Source organism: Poecilia formosa, unplaced genomic scaffold, assembly GCF_000485575.1.
Source record: "Poecilia formosa unplaced genomic scaffold, Poecilia_formosa-5.1.2 Scaffold120, whole genome shotgun sequence".
Classification (NCBI taxonomy): domain Eukaryota; kingdom Metazoa; phylum Chordata; class Actinopteri; order Cyprinodontiformes; family Poeciliidae; genus Poecilia; species Poecilia formosa.
Genome location: NW_006800059.1, coordinates 1,713,003 through 1,738,374, shown reverse-complemented (window position 1 = coordinate 1,738,374; position 25,372 = coordinate 1,713,003). Strand labels below are relative to the sequence as shown.

Here is a 25,372-nt window from a genome sequence, read left to right as displayed (position 1 = left end):
CATTTGATTAAAAAAAAACCCACAATAGGAGTTTCATCAAATCTCAGATGTCCAAGCTGTATGCATCCGAATCCGTTTTCTGATGCTGATGGTTGATTGTCTTCTTAATCTGAAAGTGGAGGTGCATCTATTGGCCAGCAGGTCAAGTCATGAAGGAGGGATTTGGTTTAAAAAATAAAAAAACCCTGAGAGCTTAGCTGCTCCCAGATTAAGAGGGGAGGGAAAGGAGGTTCAGGTTACGGCCTGACGGGGGGTCTGGGGGAAGGACTGGCATTTTGGAATATACGAAGATCCATACAAGGCACGGTGGACATAAAACCGCGGTGCTTGCCCTGACGAGCTGGGTGCAGAGTGCCAGCTGGGGCCCCGCTTTGGATTCCACTTACTTTCTGGAAGGTTTGCCTGCATGGTGCCATAAGTCTCTGGGAACCCCTACCTAACACACCACCTGACTGAAAAGCCCGGTCTCCGCCTTCCCTCTCACTTCTCACCCGAGCTCCTGCATGTCTAATATTTAGACATGTTCAGCTTTGTGGACTCAAGGACTGTTCTGCTACTTGTAGCATCTCAAGTTGTTTTACTATCCGTGGTCAGATGTCAGCAAGAAGACGACCGTAAGTCACGTTAAAAAAAAGAAAAGTACTTCTTTTCGCAGAATTTTTACTTTATGAACTGAGGAGAATTTTAATTTTGCATTGGTGTTTTGTTAGGTTATTGCTAAGACAGGCTGTTCATCTGTTTAGATAAAGGTGTCAAGCTTCATCTGTGTCAGATGGAGAAACTGATTTGTTCTCATCTGTCACACCTTCCTGCTGTGCGTGATGCTCTGAGACTCTATAAAAAGTATTTAAATGCTTTTGTAACATTAAATAGAGCTGCAAACATGAAGAGATGAAGTCAGACACAGCTTGACCTCAGACGTCAAGGCTTAAAGTGTTGCAGAAACTGAAGAACGGTGTTTGCAACAAGGGGTCAAAGGCAATAATACGGGATATTCTAGCAAATTAGAGGTGTACTGTGTTTCCTTGCTGTGTAACTGCATTTATTTAAAAGTGTGTCTGTTGCTCAGTTCTGGGTTTTCTTGGCATGTCGTTAAATGTTGTAGATTATACACTCATTCCTGTGGCGCATGCATAAAACAAATCACCTATTCTTACTTTACCGTGTGTGTTTACACTGGCGCTTTACACGGCAACGATACCCAGACGGAGAAATGTAGAAGGAGCCTCTGTTTATTCACAGCACCAGCCTGTCAATTGGGCCCAGTATCCCCATAAGAGAGGTTCATTCATACAGGCAGCGGAGCAGGTTAAATACACTCAGCCTGCTCTGTGAAATACCTCAGCTCACTCTGCAGACACAACCGTTTGCTGTAGTTTGTGTTGACATTCTGTGTTTTGCAGCTGTAAAATTTCTCCTGAGGCGATAACGTGTTGCATATTTCTATCCAATCATCTAAATGAACGTTTGTGACTCTCAGCTAGTTGGAGAATCATCATTTAAAAACGTTCTTCCTCTGTATTTATGCAAATGAACGAATCATGTTTGGTTATGAATGTCTTGTAAAAGTGCTGAGATTTTTATGTTGTGTATTGTTTTGATGCAAAATGACTTCTTTATGCCCCTCCTTTGTGCTCATTAACCCCTCCCACTTCCTCACTTTCCCCCTTTGACCCTTCATCCTCACTTTCTTCTCCTAATCCAACATGATCTTTCTCTACCAACTCATCCCACCGTGTACATCTCTTCTCCTCTCCGTGTGTAACCTTTCGCTGCCGTCCCTCCCCTGACATCCGCCCCCTGCTGGCCACCACAGAGGAGGCAGGCGGCTGCATCCAGGACGCCCGGCTGTATAATGATAAGGATGTGTGGAAGCCAGAGCCGTGCCGCATCTGTGTGTGCGACAGCGGAGCGGTTCTGTGCGATGAGATAATCTGCGAGGAGATCAAAGAGTGTGCCAACCCCATCATCCCATCTGGAGAATGCTGCCCCATCTGCCCCGCTGATGCCACTGCCCCCATTGGTTGTAATTTATTTATTCACACACCTATAAATAAATTACTCTCCTTGCTTGCATTTAAAGCCATCCCAAGCTGAGACTTTTGAATCGGGAGCACACTTTGGAGCCGTTTTCTGATGAGGTCAGAGGAAGTCACTGATTACAGATTTATTTATATTTTTTTGTCACTTTAGCTCCGGCTGCTCCATGTTTTGCTCCCTATTCCAAAGTCAATCTCTGCATGTGATTTATGGAGACAAGATGAGCAACATTGATTTAATCATGTCCTTTAAATAGTGTGATTTAGATTGGAGGATGTGCTGCCTGTTGTCTCCACCTGAATTCTCTCTATTGCTCAGTTTTCCACAAAGCAAAACTCATTTATCTGAAGCAATAATTACTCATTTTACTCCATCAAAGCATTTCCAAAGCTCTGTTCAAAACCAAATTATACATGGAGTTTAGAAATCTCATGATAGATTGTTTCCTTATAAATGCTTTGGCACCACTGAAAATCGACTGATATGTAGCCAAACATGCTTTAAGTTGTTTAAGTTGAAACTGCATTCAGAACTTGCCTCAAAATATATTTAGTAACATGTTCGCAACCGGTTGTGTAAACTTTGTAAAAGCAAGAAACACATTTGGGTTTTGCTCAATTTTCAAAATGTTAGCAATGCCAAATGCACAGGTACACAAAACATGCATTTGCAGTTGTAAACACTTTATTTAGTATCAATTAAACATTACTTATGCTTACAGTTTGCATTAATAGTTAGAATTAACGCTGTGCTTTTCGCTCACTCCTGCTTCTGCTGCTTCCTTCGCCTCTTTGATACGATCTAGAATGGGTTTGGTGAGCGGTATTTGATCTCTGCAGCATGCAGGTCTCCATTTCTCGGGAGTCATAGGCTGGATTCCAAATAAATCCTGTGTCTGAAATGTTTTTGCTTCAAGATGTCACTTTTAATGGTGTTTTTCTTCCTTTTCTGTCATCAATCCACCTGCAGAGGCGTTTGGTGCCAAGGTGAGACAGCGAGCAAAACTAAAATACCGACATTTGAGTAGAAAAAGTTACGACCGGCCTCAGGATTGCTTTTTTTATTTTTTTATTGTGTGTGAGAACTTTGTGCTTTTTGTCCATCAGGGCCAGAAGGGAGAACCAGGAGAGATTGCAGATGTAAGTGAAGCTCCTCATTTTAAACATTACATGATTTTGCCATTGCAGTTACTCTTATTTAACAAATTTATTTAAAGAGTTTTAAGACATTCTCTTGAATTTGTGAACACCTTTTAACATCTAGTGCTCCTTGCTTTCTTTAAATGCTGATTCCTCCTCTGTAATGTCTCCTGCCGTATAAAATAAGGAAAAGCCCAGCATTCCAGCAGCATAATGAACCCTGCAAAATCCTTTTAGTTCTTCCCGGCAGCTTTTCTTCAAGTTCACGTCAGGTGACAAAATTCAGCCCAATTAGAGGTCAAAGAAGGTGATGGTGTAGAGGGGGGAAAATGATCTTGTCAAATAAAATCATTGTCAGATTATGTTTTGGGTCTGGGTTTGTCCACCTCCTGCTAAGCTGGAATGCTCTGTGGTGCAGAGAAATGTCTCTGGATCTGACAGAAGGAAAACATTCACTGAAACCTGACAAAAGATGTTTGTATGTTTGTCCAGGTCGTAGGACCTAGAGGACCACCAGGCCCCATGGTAATTACTTATCCTTCTTTTCACATCATAATGACCATGCAGTACAAGATGATTCATTTTTCTTTGAATTGGAGATTTAGAAATATTAAACATGCTCTTGGTTGTTTTGCAGGGCCCCTCAGGTGAGCAGGGGATGCGTGGAGAAGCTGGCGCAAAGGGTGACAAGGTAAACAAACAAAGATTTATTTAATTTGACCACAAAACAAAGTTATTCTGACTGCAGCAGACTGGCAGCTTTAAGATTTATTTGACTTTTAACCTGGCCATAAATGGGCTGTTGAATACTGACACGTGATTGAAATTAATACATAATCTTAAACTAATTGAACTGAAGCTATTTGGGTTGTAACCAAAATCGCAGTGTAAAGAAAGAAATGAGATATTATAGAAACGATTCCTCGTAAGCTCCTCCAATGAAGTTTACCAAAAGCCTTGGTTAGTCAACAGAAACTTGATGAAAAACATATTTATTTTTCCTCAGGGAAATCCTGGACCAAGAGGAAGAGATGGCGAACCCGGCACACCTGGAAACCCCGGACCACCTGGACCACCCGGCCCACCAGGGCTGGGAGGGGTAAGTATGAGGAAACGAAGCGCCTCATGTCAGATTTCAGCTCAGATAACACAACGCCGCCTCTCCGTCGCACAATTTGGACAACAGACAAACTTTAGTGCTACACTGAGAAACGTCACAGAAGGAACAGAGAGCAAACGAGTAAATAAGTGATTCTTAGCCGTGTTTATTCTTCATCATCTCTCATTTATAGTGAGGCCAGTATGCAGGAAAAACAAAGCATGGAGATTTCTTAAAGTGTTTTCAGGAATGTAGTTGGCTTGACACAGCAGCACAAACTCTAAAACAGCAAAAAGGAAGAACACAGCAGATAAAACAATAGTTTACGTGAAGGTTTTATCAAGCACATCTAAGGTCATTATAATAGACAGACCAGTGAAGTTAAATACATTGTTTTCCATCTTTGTGTTTTCTGTGCTTTTGCAGAACTTTGCTGCTCAGATGTCTCAAGGCTTTGATGAAAAGGCTGGAACTGCTTCAATGGGTGTGATGCAAGGACCAATGGTAAGCAGGAACCGTCATGCAGTTTTAATTTGATCTACATATAAAAAGAAAAACGCAGTAAAAACCAATTGAAGCTCTTCAAAGATGGAGGCAGCACTGCCACCTGGTGGGCAGTTAATTTATCTCCACCGCAGGGAGTCTGTGTTCAACATCTTCACCTTCCTTTAATAGATTAAAGGTTAAAGATTAAATTAATGGACTAAGTCCTCTTTAGCCAGTTTTCTCTCTTTTTTTTTTTTTTTTTTTTGCTTAAATCACATATTTTTGTTGTTGTTGCCAAAATCCCTTTTGACTAAATATAACTGAGGCCATTAGTTTAGGAAGGTGAAGATATAATTTTAGAAATACATTTGTACATGAATTGTGCATAAATACACACTGATAGCCATATCAAGCTTAAAATGAAAAACTCCACATAACTGGATTTTTACAAAAGGCTTTTTAACCTGGAGAGTATTTATTTAAATTTTCTCCATCATATAAAATACTTTATTTTATGCCTTGAATTATCATAAGTTGAATTAGCATTTAAATTAGATGTCAAAATATTTTCATAAAATGCAATGTAGCTTTGATTGTGGCTTCACAGCGTTTGTGTGTTGTGTGTCCACACAGGGCCCCATGGGTCCCCGTGGCCCCCCTGGACCTAGCGGAGCTCCTGTAAGTTTATTCATTCTTTAATCTACTTTATTTTTTTTAACATTAAATGCCATATATGTGGTTGGTAAACACATATGCTGTTTGTTTTGTGTTTACACCAACAGGGGCCTCAGGGTTTCCAAGGAGCACCTGGAGAGACTGGAGAGCCCGGTCCAGCTGTAAGCTCACATTGCTCCCAAAATATAATCTGGATGCCGGAAAAATTGATTTCAGTGATTTGAGGATGAAGATAAACAATTTTCATAAACACATTATAGCTTTAATGTGTTTATGAAATAAAATCCATCTCAAAAGTGTTTTTATTCTCAATCTAAGAATATCTTTTCTTGCTTATTGGGATTTATAAGCCAGAGTTATGTCACAAAATTATGAAATAATGTTAATTTCATTATGTGACACACATACAACATGACAGTAAGTCATCTTAAGTCTTCATTTGTTTTATGACAGGGACCGATTGGACCTCGTGGGCCACCCGGGCCATCTGGAAAACCAGGAAGTGACGTAAGTCTCAACATGTCCTCTATACCTGAAATATGTTGTTCACTGAACTTCTCTCACAAAATCAGGTTAGGCCTATGAGTTATGTAGCCAAATTAAATGCTTACAAAGTTAAACCTTGCTCTTATTTAAAATGCAAACAAAAATTATAACTATCACAGTCCCGTTTCTGACCTAAATGACCTAAAGTGATGTAGAAATTTAGACAGACCTTGTGAATAAACCCTCTCTACCAGCAGAGGGCAGTGTTTCTTTCTGAACAGTACCAGTACAGAGATCGTTAATCACACAACAACCTCCCACTTTGGGGAAATACTGAATGTTACAGCTTTTTCTTGTGCAGCTGCATTTATTTTAGAAAATAATTAACTTATTTCTGCTTTGTTAGGGTGATCCTGGAAAACCTGGCAAACCCGGTGAGCGCGGACCTGCAGGGCCTCAGGTGAGTGAATATCATTCCTAAATGAATGTTTCATTTGTCCCAAAACTAAATTCATCACTAACAAAGAAGAAGAAATTCATGGATAAAATTATTCTTATTTTTTAGGGAGCTCGTGGATTCCCTGGGACACCTGGACTTCCTGGAATCAAAGGACACAGAGTGAGAATTAAAAACCTTCACTGAGTGGTAGAAATGGGTCAGTTCGGCCAGGTTTAGCTCCTGATGCTGTCACGTCCTGCTTCCCTGTAGGGTCACCCAGGTCTGGATGGAGCAAAGGGAGAGACTGGTGCTGCTGGAGCCAAGGTATAATCAATCAAAAAGAAAATACTTTCATTTTTCTTTTTTTTGTTTTTGCCTCTTTTAAATTTTTTTCATCCATATTTTCAGGGTGAGACTGGTGCAGCTGGAGAAAGCGGCAGTAATGGGCCTATGGTGAGCCTTTATAAATCACAGATTTAAATTGTAGTTATGTGAGAAGTAAGAGTTTTAAATAAAATGTCCTGGTCACTTGTCTCGTCTCTTCTGCTTTAGGGCCCTCGGGGTCTACCTGGTGAGAGGGGACGTCCTGGAGCTTCTGGAGCTGCAGTGAGTAACTCACTCTTATTTAAACTGGGCAAAAATCTGACATTTTTTAATCATTTCTAAGAAGAAACCCTTAATTTTGATATTCGACAATGACTCTCCCAACTTTGCTCTCTTCAGGGAGCCCGTGGAAACGATGGCTTGCCTGGTCCAGCTGGTCCCCCGGTGCGTATCGTCTCGTATCTGAATCATCCACTATGTTATCTTAATTACAACAACAAGAAAGTCGAAATATGAAATCTAACGTAAAGATTTTTGTGACTCTGTAGGGCCCAGTTGGTCCTGCTGGAGCTCCAGGTTTCCCAGGATCCCCAGGCTCCAAGGTTTGTCTTGATGACCAGTATTTACCATTTATGAACCAATTTAATTGTTATAAAATGCTGTTTTGTGAAGAACACAGCAGGTTTTGTGTCCAATAGTGTCAGTGGGTGGAGCAAATTTTGCATTAAGTTAAAAAAAGGAGTGAAGAGTGAGTTAGTTTTTCCAATAAAAGTCACAAATCTGTTGTTTCCTGTCAGGGTGAAGCGGGTCCTACAGGCGCCCGTGGAGCTGAAGGAGCACAGGGACCCCGCGGAGAGGCCGGCACGCCAGGATCACCTGGACCAGCTGGGGCGGGGGTTAGTTTGTCAGGACTCTATCATTTCATGGTTCCTTTTTTCAACACCCCATCAGTAGTCATCAGTTGTTGATATGTTATAATTTATTGCTTCTTGTTGGTGTCTGCAGGGTAACCCCGGCACTGATGGTATTCCTGGGGCTAAAGGTTCTGCTGTAAGTCCATTTTCTTACTCAGATATTTAGTAATTACTCCCTAGTAATCGGTTTCAATAATATTTTTTACATTTTGATATCTTACTAAAGGGGGCTCCTGGAATTGCTGGCGCACCTGGCTTCCCCGGCCCCCGAGGCCCACCTGGACCTCAGGGAGCAACTGGACCTCTTGGGCCCAAAGGACAATCTGTAAGCCGCCTACAGAAGACCAGAAACCAAAGGGATATTTTCTGTGGTTTAATTTTTTGTTTCTGTTTGTTTTTTCTATTTAGGGAGATCCGGGTCTTCCAGGACTGAAGGGTGAATCTGGACCAAAAGGAGAGCTGGTAAGTTGCTCCATTTAGACCGTCAAGAGATTCCAGGTGATGTGAGTTGATGAAGGGTGAACTAAACATCCTGGTACTTTAGGGCCCGGCTGGGCCTCAAGGGGCTCCTGGCCCTGCTGGAGAAGAAGGGAAGCGGGGTGCGAGGGGAGAGCCGGGAACTGCTGGACCAAACGGACCTCCAGGAGAAAGAGTAAGAAGCCAATAAGAGGATGTTACTATGAATAGATTACTAGATCATTTTAATACCAATATACCAAGATGCACACAAGCTAATCTAATTTGTGATTCCTTGCAGGGAGCTCCTGGTAACCGTGGTTTCCCAGGTCAGGATGGTCTTGCTGGTGCTAAGGTTGGTCCTACCTAAACAAATTTCAATCAGAATGAATTTAGCCTCTTTGACTGTCAAACCTTGGTATTTCCTCTGCATGATGACTGCAGTAAAGCTGACTGGTGTTAAACTGATTGCTCCGCCTTCAGGGAGCCCCTGGTGACCGTGGCGTCCCTGGTGCTGCTGGGCCTAAAGGTGCCACTGGAGACCCCGGACGTACAGGCGAGGCTGGCCTCCCAGGAGCCAGAGTGAGTTTTACATTGTTAAACATTACCTAACCAGTTAACTTTAATAATAGTTTCATTTGGTTCAATGTTTAACTAGTTTCTTACAGTCTTGAACATTAATGTACTTCTCTTAGGGTCTTACTGGTCGTCCTGGAGATACTGGGCCGCAGGGCAAAGTTGGAGCTTCTGTGAGTAAAATATTTAAAGCATTTTCAAAGATACTCCCTGAGATACAATCTATTTGAGAATGAGCAAATACTAAAAACCCAACATAAAAATCAAAGCCTTTTTGTTTTAAATTTCACAAAGTACAATAACCACAGCAGGTTTGCTGACAAAGAATCTTAATGCGACTTTAAATCAGAATAATGATTTTAAAATAACCTTCACCAAACAATAATAATGTAATATTCCTGCAACAGTCCACTTGTATTCAGACAATGGAATAATGTTTGAGCTGGACAATAAATCAATAACAACAAATATCGCAATTGACATGTGATCGACATATCAATACATTCTATTCAACATGTAGTATATTCACTGACCTCCTATCCAGTACCACACAGCATTCTGGGAAATGTAGGCAGAGGAAAGGCTTTAGCCGTTCTACCTCTCACAGCTAGCTTAGTAATGCTGGTGGAATCTACTCACTCACTCACTCACTCACTCACTTCTGGTTGCCGAGCAACAATCTGTTGGGTAGCAGGCAGTTTCAAGTTCCACCCCCAACTTTGGTTGCCTAGCAACAAGCTGCTGAGTAACTGGTGCAGCAGCAGATTCAGGTTTTGCCTCATAACGGCTTAAAAATAAAAAACGGCGAGGAATGAAAACTGTGGATAAAACAGAAAAGTTCACGCCACTAGTTTGGTAACATTTCAGGTGTTTAAAACAAAAAATTAATCAATAATTATCAGTATTTACCGATATGATATGCGCATATAGCGGTAAGTTTTACAGCCATATTGTAATGTGCAATGTGATGTTGGAGTTGCTGTTCATCTGACCTGTTTCCTGTTGCCGTCAACAGGGCGCTCCAGGTGAGGACGGGCGTCCCGGTCCACCTGGTCCCCTGGGCGCACGCGGACAGCCAGGAGTCATGGGATTCCCCGGACCAAAAGGAGCAAATGTTAAGATCTGATTACAGCACACACAAAGATTTAAATAAGTACAGATGGTGAAACTCTTCCACGTTTGTGTACCATGTAATTAAAGTAATTTTCTCTTTACCAGGGTGAACCTGGAAAACCAGGAGAGAAGGGACTCGTTGGTCGACCTGGTCTGAGAGTGAGTAGTAACCTAAACTACGTTACCCTTTTTACCCAAAATTATAAATAATAAAATTAATCTCTCTGAACAGGGACTACCTGGAAAAGATGGTGAGACTGGTCCTTCTGGACCTCCTGGACCTGCTGTGAGTGTTTCAGTATTTTAACATCATTTTAACATGGACTCTGACATTCAGATTGACTGATTATTATCTTTGAATATATAAATTTAGGGGCCTGCTGGAGAGAGAGGAGAGCAAGGACAGCCTGGACCTCCTGGCTTCCAGGTGGGTTCATATTTCCATAAGCCTGCTTCATCACTACATCTACTGCAAAACATTACCATATAAAAGCCTAATTTTTCTCAATGTAATATAATTTCACTCAATTCTTCTCTTCTTTCGGACAGGGTCTGCCTGGTCCAACTGGTTCCCCAGGAGAGGGTGGAAAACCTGGAGATCAGGTGAGATATAATAATTACATATAATAATTACAGACTGATTTGTTTTGCATCTGTTGGTTTATCTTTTTTCAGTTTTGCCAGCGTTTATCAGAAACGCTGGCAAAAAAGCTTAAAATATAGATGACAAACTAAGCTTTACCTGATTGTAATTACTTTCTACTTTTTTTAAATCATAAAGACATCTATCCTTGATGATACTAAACATAATATTTTGTAGAAATTGCAGATATTTTCCATCACTGATCCAAAATGATAATCATAAAACATTGAAATCACATATTTTCAATCAAATCTTATGATATTGGTCCGTCTATACCAGCAAAAAGAACAGAATAGAATAGAATAGTCCTTTATTAATCCTACAGTAACAAAAATAAATATTTTATTTACTCTGTATAGGGTGAGGATGCTGTTATAATGGTGTAGATAAATCATGAAATCTGAAAAGTTTATGTTTGTAATTCACAGGGTGTTCCTGGAGAGGGTGGAGCTCCTGGCGCTGTTGGACCCAGAGTGAGTGACGAGTTTCTAATCGTCAGGATTGTCAGAGAAAAGCTGCTTTCATACCTGAAGGCGTTTACTTTGTTTAAAATTAGCAGTTTTTGTTTAACTGGTCTTATTGTCCATCTTTAAAAGGGTGAGCGTGGTTTCCCTGGTGAGCGCGGTAGCGCTGGGCCTCAGGGTCTTCAAGGACCGCGCGGACTTCCTGGGACACCAGGAAGTGACGGACCCAAGGTCAGCAGCTGATTCCTACGCGAGCTTAAATATTTGTTTAGTTAAATCTCATACTGGCTGATTCACTAACTGTGGCAATGAAAAGGTGACATCTGAAGTTGTTTAAAATCAAATTTCTTCTAAGCTGCTGCTTCAGTGTGTGCGAACATTTCAGAAAAGATTTCTATTTCTGACCAGAATGTCATAAATCGTCATGTGTTTCTGATCTCTTCTTTTATTTGGGCTGGGGGCAAACACAATCCTGACTGTAGCTCACAAACTAACAGCTCTCTTAAGATAAGTGAATAATTACAAATCTCCAAAAAATATAGTCTACCAATTCAGATTTATAATAAATAAAACCTGTTTGTGGTCGTATCAGTTGAGAAACATTCATTTAGCTTTGGCAGAGCTAAATTAGCATAGCCATGTAGCGACAGTTTGAGTTAATCCAAGCTAACTCACTCATAAATGGCAAATAAAGAGTCCTTTTCCCCCATACAGATCTTAAGCAACACATCATGACTGAGTCTTAAAAAAATGAGAATTTCTATTAGTTGCAAAGGTTACAAAGCAACTTCTAAGACTTTATGAGTCCAGAAAACAACACAAACACTACAGCCCATCACACGTTTGCAAGGTTTGTGTCCATTCCTCCACACGCATGTAAGAGACTGACTGTCAACGTACTTTTTGCCCCCTAATGAATGAAAATGTTCAATCACCTTATCTTTGACATTTAATTGGATGAAAATACTGTCAGTTGTATTAACTCTGAGACAATAGTTCAAGTAAATTTGCCTTCAAAAATTAAGTAACTTCTAGTGTAAAAAAAAATCTAGAGTCAAAAATATTGAAAATTCACAAAATAATCATGAACACAAAAATGATCTCTGGTCAGTCACATAGCCCAATTAGTTGATGTAAAGGCAGTAAGAAGACTGCAGGAGCAACACAACATCTGAGGTGTTGGTGAATTAGGCTAATTTTAAAGAAAGCTAACGTTTTAGCTTAGCTAGTTAGCTTAGCTTTGTTGCAACTTTTTGAGTTAAGCTAAAGGACTCATACTGTTGAAGTGTGGCTGAAGATGACTGAGTTATCCTATTTAATCAAAGAATTGAATTAAACATAAACTTTTGTTCATGTTTATAGTATAAATCTATAAGGACAAGTTTAGTGTCAACAAATATGGTGCACTTCAATATTAAGCGCTTAGGGAAATAATAGTGTAATTAATGCCTGTTCTTGAATGTTTGTAATGGATAAAATGTACGCATAATGTTTTCATCTTAATTGCTGAATTAAAGCAACATCTAAGTTATTGTAAGCTGGAGGGGGAACAGGATCAACTATTTTGAGAATAATTACACCGTATGGTTTATTTCATATTCACCTTGTTTTATCAGGGAGCAATTGGACCAGCTGGAGCTCTTGGAGCTCAAGGGCCCCCGGGCCTGCAGGGTATGCCTGGAGAGAGAGGAGCTGGAGGCATCCCAGGAGCCAAGGGAGACAGAGTAAGAAACAGAAAAAAATGGTGTTTCAAACTTAAACTCAACACATTATTTAACCAGTAAAGGCATAGCATGTGTTTATAATACAATGCAGAAAAGAATAATTTCAGTTTCTGTGTATTTTTTGACAGGGTGATAATGGACAGAAGGGGCCTGAAGGCGCTCCTGGAAAAGACGGTGGTAGAGTGAGTTCTAAATTTATGCTTAAATTCACGATAGTGTTTAAAACCGGCTTTATAGATCGATTTAGCATCTCTTCTTACATCTTCACCCATGGTCTTCTCTGGTGTAGGGTTTGACTGGTCCCATTGGTCCCCCTGGCCCATCTGGACCCAACGGTGCCAAGGTAAGAATTGCAGTAGAATTTAAATGGAAATCAAAATCATATTTAGTTCGTGTTTATTTTTGACTTTACCCATGTTTCCTTCTCGTTTTAGGGTGAGACTGGACCAACTGGTCCTTCTGGTGCTCCTGGGGTTCGTGGTGCTCCTGTAAGTACTTTCATGATAAACAGAAACATAACATGTGGTTCCTCTTTTGCCAGTTGATTGTTGTGTTGTTGGTCAATGTCATCCTGAAATACCCATCCATGACCTATTGTTACTGTTTTAATTAAAACAGTAATAATAGGTTATTGTCCAAGATGTTATGGTCATGCTCACAAAATAGTACCAGAGTGCCATGTTTTCACCTCATTGTTTGATAATCTGGATGATCTTCTCCAGCTCTTACTAAATATTCCCTTCCTGCAAACACTGAAGGTCAAACCGATACCAAAGTCCTCCATTTTGGTCTGATCTGACTACAGCGGGGAAGTCAAACTCATTTTCAATTAAGGCCACATCATCATGGCAGCAGAATCAATTAATAAAAGCAACTAATAACTAAAATATTCCAATTTTCTCTGCATTCAATTTGTCTTTCTAAAAATTAAATAATATCTTATATTGAAGTAATTTGGTAGAAAACAAATAAAAAATAGATTTTATCAGGAAATTCAATCTGGACTGTCATAAAGTCTACAGGGCCACAGAAATAGTCACAGCGGGCCGGATTTGGCCCGCGGGCCTTTAGTTTAACTCATGTAGACTACAGTATCCTCCCCTAAAAGCTTCCTGTAAAGCAGTTTGATGTTCACTGGGAAACTTTAGGTGAGCCATTGATAGCAGAGGGTTGGAAGATTTCAGTCTGTTGCAGCCTAATGCTATGCTAGCCGTTAGCATAGCAGTTTATTACAGCTTAATGCTATGCTAGCAGCTAGTGCTAATGGCGCTCTTGGTGACTGTCATCCCAACTGTACTCTGATTGATTGAATGATTCATTGATTGATTAATTTATTCATTGATTGATCTAAAGGCACATTAATAAACGGTGGGAGATGTATTTCTTGCTTTTTTGTAGAGCAGGGATGTCAAACTCATTTTCATTTTGGGCAAAATCAAAAATCTGAATGTTTTTAAAGGGCCGGTTGTGCAGTTAAACTATCATTAAATAGCTGTTTGTGTCAGCATTCATTAAGTGTTTCTGAAAATTAAATAATATTGATAATCTTTTCAGACTGATCAGTCCATCCTGGATTTCTTGATTGTTTTTGTGTTTTATTTGGTATCAAAATCACAGATTTTGTGGCACTTATGTAGAAATATTTGTAAGGAACTCGTACCATATTCGCGCTGATGTATGACGTCAGATGTGACTTTTTATTAATAGCCGTATCGATCACAGACTATAATTTGACATCAAATAAGGCTGAGGCAGATTCATTTAAACCCAAAGTTTCTGGGTTATTATGAGAGAAATTTGCAGTAAAAATCTGAAAAAAAAATGTTGGAATCTGTCGATTTTGCGGATTTGTGAAAAACCGGAGAGACTTACTGATGTAATGTGGAGTCTAGAGGGCCACATTAAAAGCTACAGTGGGCCAGATTTGGCCCCTGGTCCTTGAGTTTGACACAGGATGAAATATTTCACTCAAAGATATACATATACATTTTTAACTTTTCTGGATTTTTGTTTGTTATTCTGTCCACACTGCATCCAAATATATCAATAAAAACAGAGGCAGTTTGTTTCTTTTTAAGGGTAGAAACTTATGACCTCACCAGGGGAACAAATACTTATTTCCTTCACTGGTCTAAAAAACATAACTTAAAGTTAAATAATACACAGTATATTGTCTTTTTCTGATCTTTTTATGAGTGTTTTCCTCACTGAGAACACCAAGCTTTGTTATTTAATCGCAGGGAAATCCTGATTGACTCGTGTCAGTCTTCCTCTCTGTTTGAACAGTCGGTATCGACAACCTATTGGTTCTCCATTTCTGCAGGGTGACCGCGGTGAGCTTGGTCCTCCTGGGCCTGCGGGCTTCGCTGGACCTCCTGTGAGTAAATAAAAGACGATTGTTTCTGCTAATTAAAATCGTAGCAATGACATTGTGCTAATGGGGCTGCTCTAAATGACATTCAGGGTGCAGATGGTCAGCCAGGTGCTAAGGGAGAGTTAGGTGAGCCCGGACTGAAGGGAGAAGCTGGTGCTTCTGGACCTCAGGGGCCCTCCGGAGCTCCTGGACCTGTGGTGAGTATTTGGCCAAAAATAAAGTCCTGGAACAAGACGCTCTGTATCTTGTACCCGTTTTAAGTCAGGAATGTAAACACAGCAGAATATAGAACAGGTATTTCTGTTTCACAGTCACCAACAACATGAGTGATTGTTGCTGCTGTTTTTTAGGGACCTACTGGCGTATCTGGACCTAAGGGAGCACGCGGTGCCCAGGGAGCGCCTGTGAGTAACTTCTCTTCATGTTATAACTCTGAATCGTCTGATTTTGTCACTTTAGTCTTAGTTTCATAACATCTGATCAGATTGGTAATCTGACTCAGCTCCTATCTTGATCACGTTGTAGGAAACTCCTTCAAGTAACCTTGATGCAGTCAGACTTAGAGATGTTTATGTCAATGCATCTTTAACTTATGCTACAATTCTGAAATTAAAATAAAACATTTAAGGTTAAGGCTGAAAAGTTAGATATATTTTAACTCAATATTTAATGATGGAAATGAACAGCTTTTAAAACCACTTAGGAAGCATTAGGATAATCTGATTATAATTAATACAGATATATATGTGTGCATTTTAGGAACTGTACAAAGATGTCAGAAGATTATAAAGTATGTGTATTCGATATAGATTGTCCTAGAACATTTTGGGAAAGCAACTAAAGCAATAAATCATGCTAGCAACTCAGTTGGCTAACAAATTACCAACAATATTGAGGTTTTTATGGATTATTTTACTGGTTCAGATGTACCGGCTGAGGGAATTAGCAGAAATATAACATTAATCAAATGACAGCGTTGCATAACATTAAATGTCTCACATTGCTTTTGATGCTCACATCAGGCGATGTCGTCTACAGATGGTACATTTGTCTATAAATGGATTCCAGCCTTCATTAATTATAGAAGCAGAACTACGATCAGCTCTGGCAGCATGAAAAGCCTTTTTCACTGTGGACACTTTAACTATTAAAAGAAGAAGAAGAAAAAGCAGTGAAGTCAGCCTTAATAATGCTGCACCAAATGCAGAGCTCTGAATTTCCTAAACTTTGACGTGATCCCACCATTGTTTGGTTTATTTTTCAATTCATTCAGAAAACGGTCAATGTTTTCAGATGTAATCAGGAAGAAAATGTCTATTCTTTTAAATTCTAACATGGTTTGATTGTGTCGGGGTAGTTGTCTGAAAATTACGTAATCAAAACACCAGAAGAAAAGGATTTATAACTGTAGTGACGATTCAACAAATTTAAGTAGTGTCAGTGTGGAAATGTCCTGCACAGTCTGTGTTTGTATTGATGTTTATTGATTGGCTAATCTTATCGGTTTTGGATTTTGGTAATCTAAAGATAATTTACAGGTTTGTCAGTAGGGTAAGGCAAACAAAAGAACATTGGTAAGGAAGCTAGATGATCATAGGGCGCCTTTTACAAGGATATCAAGAAAAGTTGAGTGGAAGGAAAAAGTGTGGCATTAAAACTGTGAAAAACCAACAGGGGTACCAGCCTACTTCTGAGGATTGTGAAACACAGCCAGTTTAAGAGTTTGTGGGACATTCAGACAGAGTTTACTGGTGGTGGAGTCAGACACAGATGTCGGCTGCAACCACTGCTGAACGAGAGATTATCTTACCTGCTCTGAGAAACTGGACTGTCGCTCAGCGGCTCAATGTCTGGAGGAAGAGTGGAGAGAGGAACAGAATCCAAGTTACTTTGTGATGATTTATAGATCTTATAGATGTTATCTGTTGTTGTTGGTCCACTGTGTTTTATCCAAAATCAGTTCAAATGTCAAAAACATGATTTTAGGGCATTTCATCCTTCCTCTTGTCATTCGTTCACCAACCAAGTTTTCAGTGGGTTGAATATTCTGTGTTCAAATATTTATTTTAATTGAGATTATGTAATATTCTAGTTTACAGAGAAACAGAATGTTGAGTTTTCATGACAAGTTTATTAAAGTAAAATGTCATTTTGATAATACTAATAATAGCAAAATGGCTTCTGATCCAGTTTCACACCTTAACCATGTGCTTGTCATTTCTTTAAAATATTTCTGACTTTGTACCTGTAGGTAAAACGTAAAAAGAAAGCAACAAAAGCCTCTTAACCACAAAGTTTTCTTCTCTCTGACAGGGAGCAACAGGTTTCCCTGGTGCTGCTGGCAGAGTTGGACCTCCTGGTCCCAATGTGAGTATTTTAACTTTAGCAAAGAAGAATTAAACAGAAGTTTTAAATATATTTTTAGTAACTTTAGTAAATTTTCTGCCCGTCCATCACAGGGTAACCCTGGCGCTGCCGGTCCTGCTGGTCCCGCTGGTAAGGACGGTCCGAAAGGTGTTCGCGGTGACGCCGGTCCTCCAGGACGGCCAGGAGACGCTGGGCTTCGTGGACCAGCTGGACCTCCAGGAGAGAAGGGAGAGCAAGGACCGACGGGAGAGCCTGTGAGTTAGAGACTTTGGCCCCATCATAACCCAGCATTATCTGTGACTGAGCTCCTGTGAGAGAACAGTCTGTATCAATCACCAGCTGATTTAGTGGCATATTTACCGACTGATTTATCCAGATGTGGCTTGACAAGACCGTTTGATGACAAAGTGGTCTCCGTTTCCTCTGTAGGGAGCTGATGGCCCTTCAGGGCCGCAGGGTTTGGCTGGAGGTCGTGGTATTGTTGGGCTGCCCGGTCAGCGCGGTGAGAGAGGTTTCCCTGGGCTCCCCGGACCTTCTGTAAGTGTTTCTGGGTTTAGAGTTTCAGCCAAATTATTTTTGTTTCCTATCTGTCGATAGGCGATGAAAACTACCGCCTTTGTTTTGGGAGCATGTTCAAGACATGAACAAATTAAACTTGGTCTGATTAGTAGAGAACAGCCACGAACAGCACAACAGTTACCGGAGCTCCGAAAGGGCAGACACTTTCCAGTGGCAAGTTGCTCTCTTTGACAGGTTAATGTGTGATTCGGTTCGGGTTCAGTGGGGAGGTTCTCCATATTACGGTCTGGAGCCTAGCAGCTGCGGTCATTTCTCCGCTGATTTGCAGCGACACACGAGATCCTGGTTGTGTTGGACTAAATGAAGCCAGATATTTTATTTTATCTTATAAAAAATGTGTTCCTGGCCCAAACATAATGATAAAGACTCAGATCATGAACTTTATTTATTTATTTTTTAATACAAACGAAAAATAAAATTCACATCTCACCCAGCCAATATTATGTAGTTCTGGTGTTTTACACTGTCGGCATAGATCTCTGACCAGCTTCTCTGCTTTTCTCGTCTTTGTTTCTGTCAGTTCTTCAGAGAAACGAGCTGCTAGCAGCGCTGCTAACTCGCGGTCATTCCGTCGCTCCCCGTGATTAAACTCACAATTACGATCCTCTGTCTAGCAGACAGTGTGTCCGTGAACAAGTTTAAGTAAATATTGTATTATAACCGAAAAGAGAGATGTCTATCTTGAATGTAGATTAGCAAAAAACCCCTACAAATTACAGTTAAATACTGCTATTTCCGGTGTGCGCCGGAAGTAAGTCCCATAATCGTTTCCCCAGTAAGTCTCTCAGAAATAAGGTGGATGAAGTTTACACAAATAAACCTTTGGTAGTTTAAAACTGGGGTTCTCAAACTTTCCCATAACATGGAAGAACATCAACCTCTGGCATGAAACCCACAGAAAATGCTACAAAATATTGATTTTTATGCACTATTCCATAATTATCACATTCATTTATCATAAAGCTCATGTGTTCTGATTTTACAAGGCCATGAATTCTGTGATGGAAAATTTTTATCAGATGCTATATTATCACTTTATTACCAGATAATACACATTTTCAACACATTCCCCAATTTTGATAAAAATAAAAAAAATATATTTCATATTAATCACATCAGATGTTATTTTATTCCTACAGTTTTTATGCTGTTTTGCCACAGAGTCCTCCACAGCGTTGTTGAACGCTTACTTTAGTCTTTTTCTTGTCAGAAACATTTCCAATCAGAGTAATCATCAGAAGAAAAAAATCATCAGAAAGAACACTTAAATAAATGACCTTAGCTTATATATTAATAAAAATGATTGAAGATCAGAAAACAAAAACTGTAATGAAAAAATAAAAATAAAATATTCATAGGATTCAATTAAATTTTTATTTTTTGTATGTTTCTTCTAATCTTCTCTCTCCCACAGCGCCCCCTAGTGGCCCCCACTTTGAAAAACTGGTCTTAAACATGCTTCTGAACAATTCACTGGAATTCAAATTATTTTTTAAAAGGAGTTGTATTGTATTTCTTAATGAGTGTGTCCTCTGTGTTTAGGGAGAGCCTGGTAAACAGGGAGCATCCGGTGGTGCTGGTGACCGAGGACCGCCTGGACCCGTTGGGCCTCCTGGACTCACTGGACCTGCTGGAGAGCCAGGCAGAGAGGTCAGACCTAAACAACAACAACCAAACAATTATACTTGCAGCTCTGCCACCTATTATTACGGGATTTTCCGTAGCATGAAAAAGATGTCGTTGTTTTCCAGGGCACATCTGGGTCAGATGGACCTCCTGGTAGAGATGGAGCTGCTGGAGTCAAGGTGAGGACCTTTGGCTGCAGGTAGAGTGGGAAAAGAAAGCATTGAATATGTGAACGTGACAGTAAATTCACACCAGGTATTAGTGGAGGCCCATGTAATCCACAACTGGTGGTCTGGTGACCTGTCCAAGATGGAACCCATATCTCACCAGGGTTGAGATAAACACCAGCGTATCTAACTGGGATTTTGTCCTAGTCTTCCTCACAAACTCTTCGGAACTTAAAGTTTCAGTGGATCTCTTCTATGCAATCTGTTGTTCGGTTCTTTCCACAGATTTTGGATTCAGCATAAATAATTGGTTGAAGCATTCAGAAGTCCTTCATGCCTTCGTGTTTGGAACTATTGTCTTGCTGGAAAAAAAAGTCTTATAAAAATGTTTCCATTCATCTTTCCCTCAGTGATAACCAGTACCATTTGATGAAAGAATCCCTTAAATAATAAAGTGTACCTCTCCAAACTTCACCGTTAAGGAGTTATTGAGATGATGTCATTTTTCAGAGCTCATAACGGTCTGACCAGACTGTCGTCTTCAATTGTTTGTTTTGGGCCGTCTAAATGTTCAAGCTTCACCAGGCTTTTTCTTCTGAAGTGGAGTCTTGTGGAGTGAGGATGCATAGAAATAATGGTGGTTGAGTGGATTACTTAATGTTTTCATGAAAAAAAAAAAAACTGTACCTAATAATCCCAGTTTTTTTGTTTGAAACCTCTTGTGAGGATTATCTGGTTTATGGTGAAAGTCCCATTTTCAAGCAACAGTTCTAATAGTGCTTATACTCAATGAAGCATTCAGAAATTTAGAAAAAATGTGAGTAACCAATACCAAGAGAATATTTTGCAGCAATAATTGCATTTTCTTTGTGTGCTACCTTGATAATGAGGTTCTAAAAACTGACAGGTTTCAATGATTATCTTGGCTTTTTTAAACCTTTTAGCTGCTTATATTGTTCAAGTTATCAATACTTATTTCCTCTGACATCCTACTTTATTTTACATATGAACAAATTTCTTTTGGCTTTTTTTCTATTTTTGTTGTTACTGATATCTGGTGAGAATTTCACATCATTATCCATCCATTTGCTGTGAAAACAATTGCTGTGTTCAGTTCTTATTTTCGCTGCTTACAACCTTAAAACTAGCCTGCTAATTTATATTTGACTTATTAGATGTGCAATGTGTTGCATAACTTTTATTCAGCTGCATCATAACCTCGTATCCTCCTCTAGGGAGAGCGAGGTAACACCGGTCCTGCAGGCGCTCCCGGAGCTCCAGGCGCCCCTGGGGCTCCCGGGCCGGTTGGGCCCCTCGGCAAACAGGGAGACAGAGGAGAAGCTGTAAGTAAGGCTGCACTGTTAATGCCACAGAAATATAACCTAGAATAAAATAATATTTAACATGAACATGAGGAAGTATCTTGAATCATTATTTCTAGGGCGCTCAAGGACCTGCAGGACCACCAGGACTGGCTGGCGCTAGAGGAATTGCTGTAAGTATCGCTAACTCTAACTGAGATATCAGTGTTGGTATCATCTTTTATTCATTTTAAAAGGCTGCATGTATAGATTTAAATTTCACCAGTTGGTAAAACTTTACTCCAGGGACCCCAAGGACCACGTGGAGATAAGGGGGAGGCGGGTGAGTCTGGAGAGAGAGGTCAGAAGGGTCACCGCGGCTTCACCGGTCTGCAGGGTCTTCCTGGACCTCCAGTAAGAAATCTAAAAGATTTTCCTTCTAGTGCTAATTTTCATCTGTAATCTCACTTCCTTTGTTAAACTGCGGCTGTCCTCATTCTGACAGGGTCCTGCTGGAGATGCCGGACCTGCTGGACCTGCTGGATCAAGTGGCGCTAAGGTGAGGACACGGAAAATAAGGGTGGAAAAATCAATTAAAACCGTTCTGGGCCGCAGATGTGCAATGGTAGTAAAGTGCGCAGCAGGTCAGTCTTTTTGTAAGTCTCCAATCAAAAGATGAAGACGAAGAGTGGAAAGGCTCCGTTTTTTTAATTACCCATCGCTGCGATAAGATTTGTAGCCGAGACTTTTTATAATTACTGCGTGTAAGAAACGTGGATGACAGGCAGCGAGGATCTTGATTTGTGAAAAAAACTCATTCCAAGATTGGAAAATGGATTTTAATGTCTAACACAGATTAGCTAAGAAGTGCACAATAACGACACACAAATAATCTTGACTGATTTTAGGGAAAGCATGTTAAAGTTAAAAACTATTCTTTTGAAGTTCTTTATCAGATTCAGACTGCAAGGTGGAGCTAAGACACTAAATGAAGTTTAACTCTTTGAAATGAGCCAGTTCCAAGCTAACTTTCACTTTGATTGACACTTGGTCCTGTAGGGACCCCCTGGTCCACTTGGACCTGCTGGCAAAGACGGATCTAATGGACAGCCTGGTCCCATTGGACCCCCCGGACCTCGAGGACGCTCTGGAGAAACTGGTCCTGCTGTATGTAGAAGCAACATTTACAATCCTCATATCTGTGTGTACTGTTCTCTTTCCATAAGGTCACATTTCCTGTTTCTGCCATCTTTCAGGGTCCTCCTGGGAACCCCGGCCCCCCTGGTCCTCCTGGCCCACCAGGTCCAGGCATTGACATCTCCGCCTTCGCTGGCCTGGGCCAGACTGAGAAGTCTCCTGATCCTCTCAGGTACATGAGGGCTGACGAGGCCTCCAGCTCCCTGAGGCAGCATGACATAGAGGTCGATTCCACAATCAAGTCCCTCAACACCCAGATTGAGAACTTGCGCAGCCCTGACGGTACCCAGAAGAACCCGGCTCGCTCTTGCAGTGACCTAAAGCTGTGCCACCCCGAGTGGAAGAGCGGTAAGTGGATCAAACATCAATATCTGACCTGCTGCTGCTTATGAATAACAAATATTTTAGGACGATAAACAGTAAAATTGATATATTTTTACAAAACCTGCACAAAAATAAATTATTACCGTATTTTCCACACTATAAGGCGCACCTAAAAACCTTCAATTTCCTCAAAAGCCAACAGTGGGCCTTATAATTCGGTGTGCCTTATATATGGACCAATATTGAGCCACAACAGGTCTAGCAACTACGGTAAGCAGCCGCTGACTTCATTTTTGCCCATAGAAGAAGAAGCGGGCTCTCCTCACCAGAAGTCGGACTGTTTTGTTGACATTCTCCTTAGTGCAGCTCCATTTAGTGGATGCATAACATAACTCCAGTCTCTACTGTAGCGTCTATTCTATGCGCCTTATAATGCGGTGCGCCTTATATATGAAAAAAGTTTTAAAATGGCCCATTCATTGAAGGTGCGCCTTATAATCCGGTGTGCCATATAGTGCGGAAAATACGGTATACACAATTCTTTCCAAAAGCATTAGTAATCCATGATCTTTTACAACAAGCTGCCATGTATTTTGTGACTTAGAAAGTAAATAACTGGTTTATAAGTATTTTTCTCAGAAATGTGTAGCATTCATTTGTATTAACTTCCTACATGCAGGGCAGTGGTCCCTGAGAACCAGGGTTAATAAACACTTGTGTAGATCAAAGTTCACTCAAGGATTAGTGTGGTCCAGTCAAAGTGGTGTGAATACTTTACCAGTGCCCACACCTAGCCTGGGATACAGGCTAATGCTAAAGGCAGGATTCCCATTGAAAACATTTAACCAAATCTTTCATTTAAACACCAAGCTTTTCCTCCTCTTAAACACACAACTTTATTTTCATCTCCTTAGGTGACTATTGGGTGGATCCTAACCTCGGAAGCACAGCCGACGCAATCAAGGTCTTCTGCAACATGGAGACAGGAGAGACCTGCGTCTACCCAAGCATCGCCAAAGTACCAAAGAAGAACTGGTGGACCAGCAAGAGCAAGGACCGCAAACACATCTGGTTCGGAGAGACAATGAATGGCGGATTCCACGTAAGAACACAAAAGCTGCAATGTTGTCTTCCCCCAGCAGATTCAGAAGATATTGCTAACCTGCTACCTGGTTTTGGTCCACAGTTCAGCTATGCTCAGGAAGGTCCTGCTGCCAGCGCTGCCAACGTCCAGCTGACCTTCTTGAGGCTTCTGTCCACTGAAGCGTCCCAGAACTTCACTTATCACTGCAAGAACAGCATTGCCTACATGGATCAGGCCTCAGGAAACCTGAAGAAGGCGTTGCTACTGCAGGGCTCCAACGACGTGGAGATCCGCGCAGAGGGCAACAGTCGCTTCACGTACAGCGTGTTGGAGGATAGCTGCAAGGTGAGTGCACAACTAAATTTGAGTGAATGGTATTTCTGATGGTACTTTAATTCTAAAGTTGCAAATGTCTCGTTTCTCACTGAACAGAGTCACACAGGCCGGTGGGGCAAGACTGTCTTTGAGTACAAAACACAGAAAACCTCCCGTCTGCCAATCGTAGACATTGCTCCAATGGACATCGGAGGAGCAGATCAAGAATTCGGAGTGGATATAGGCGCCGTCTGCTTCTTGTAAACTGGAGTATCACAATGCCCCCAACCCCAAAAAAATAATTAAAAAAAACCTGACCATGAAAACATTCCACACACTTCCACAATAAAGGAGACTGGAAAATAACAAAAAAAGAAAGAAATGTTATACTTTTTTTTTTCCTCACAACAAAGTGCTCTCCTAGCTGTACTTCCTGGATGTGAGGACTGAAGGGCACCGGCAATATCTGTACAACACAGCAGCATTTTCTGTCAGCCCCACTTCCTGAGATCCAGTCATGTTTCCCATGCCAAGCCGTTGACTGAAATGAGTCTGAGCCAGGAAGAAGTGGGACCAAGAAACCAAAGTATGGAGAACAGAAACATGACTCGATGTCACTTATTTATTGTCTAATCCAAGTGGGCAGAGTTGGGATAGGACGGGACGGGCTCACTTTTGTAAGTAGCAGAAGCCTCCCCGATTTCCACTACAGAACAGCTGCACAACCTCTGTCCCAGTCCTACGCCGCCTCCCTCCTCGTTTCCCTCCCGACACATAAATACGGCATTTTAAATCTATGTAGACCAAGTGCAAATTCGCTTTATTAAATTTTATTCTCAGCAAGTAAAATGTACCCTGCCACTCCAGAGCAGTCCATCGTGAGCAGAAAACTTTACTGTGTATAATAAATATTTGGTTCTAATGTTGTAAAAGTCTGTGTTTATAAACAACCAGATGGTTTTTATAGATATATATATTTCCACGTAACGTGTACATGTGTCTATATGCACACCAACACTTTTTTGGAAAATAAGGTGCCATTCTGGTTGTATGTTTTCATGTCCTGCACCCCTTACCTTCCGGTCAGAAGAAGGTCCCGCTCTCGTCCCAAAAAACAAAAAAGAAAAAGAAAAGATTGGCTTTATAGAACTACAAAGGAAAATACTTCTCAAATTTCTCATGTAGTCGCCCAGATTCTTAAAAGCTACCTCACGGTTTTAAAAAGAAAACAAAATGAAAATGTTGAGTTGCGATCTGAGCTGACCAAAACGGTTAGCTTTCATTTGCGTCCCGACGGCCATCTTTGTTTTGGGTTGCTCTTTTCGCTGAAGGTGCTACGAGTTCCCCGCCGCTCCCTCCAGCCTCTCCCGCCCCCATCCCGTCCACAGACCCGTGTTATTGATTCCCACTAGCCTCACAGCACACACTCACACTCCACCCTGGCTCGGAGGCCTCCCCGT

The 25,372-nt window shown here is 40.9% G+C and overlaps 1 protein-coding gene across 2 annotated transcripts; it reads left to right on the top strand.

The window, feature by feature from the left end:
- Window positions 1-302: 302 nt before the first annotated feature.
- Window positions 303-24,783, top strand: LOC103144048 (collagen alpha-1(II) chain-like). 2 transcript variants are annotated; one of them, XM_016675746.1, is made up of 54 exons: window positions 303-614; window positions 1,817-2,023; window positions 3,010-3,026; window positions 3,147-3,179; window positions 3,672-3,704; window positions 3,817-3,870; window positions 4,186-4,278; window positions 4,705-4,782; window positions 5,398-5,442; window positions 5,547-5,600; window positions 5,893-5,946; window positions 6,332-6,385; window positions 6,491-6,544; window positions 6,635-6,688; window positions 6,773-6,817; window positions 6,917-6,970; window positions 7,088-7,132; window positions 7,237-7,290; window positions 7,486-7,584; window positions 7,694-7,738; window positions 7,829-7,927; window positions 8,011-8,064; window positions 8,147-8,254; window positions 8,360-8,413; window positions 8,542-8,640; window positions 8,754-8,807; window positions 9,650-9,748; window positions 9,853-9,906; window positions 9,980-10,033; window positions 10,121-10,174; window positions 10,297-10,350; window positions 10,819-10,863; window positions 10,987-11,085; window positions 12,471-12,578; window positions 12,707-12,760; window positions 12,868-12,921; window positions 13,013-13,066; window positions 14,902-14,955; window positions 15,042-15,149; window positions 15,303-15,356; window positions 17,266-17,319; window positions 17,412-17,573; window positions 17,749-17,856; window positions 19,441-19,548; window positions 19,650-19,703; window positions 20,927-21,034; window positions 21,133-21,186; window positions 21,299-21,406; window positions 21,498-21,551; window positions 22,052-22,159; window positions 22,249-22,537; window positions 23,428-23,615; window positions 23,700-23,942; window positions 24,030-24,783. In XM_016675746.1, exons 1-54 carry the CDS (start codon window positions 521-523, stop codon window positions 24,174-24,176), a joined length of 4,464 nt encoding a protein of 1,487 aa, XP_016531232.1. In that variant the 5' UTR covers window positions 303-520; the 3' UTR covers window positions 24,177-24,783. The 2 variants fall into 2 exon arrangements, with proteins under 2 accessions (XP_016531232.1, XP_007560901.1); XM_007560839.2 differs by lacking the exon at window positions 1,817-2,023.
- The last annotated feature ends 589 nt before the right edge of the window (window positions 24,784-25,372 follow it).

Bases quoted from the DNA above. Each gene is read 5' to 3' on its own strand.
- LOC103144048 (XM_016675746.1), top strand. From the start codon at position 521: ATGTTCAGCTTTGTGGACTCAAGGACTGTTCTGCTACTTGTAGCATCT. The intron at 6,545-6,634 runs GTGAGAATTAAA...GCTTCCCTGTAG, and splicing joins CTGGAATCAAAGGACACAGA to GGTCACCCAGGTCTGGATGG. The intron at 12,761-12,867 runs GTGAGTTCTAAA...TCTCTGGTGTAG, and splicing joins CTGGAAAAGACGGTGGTAGA to GGTTTGACTGGTCCCATTGG.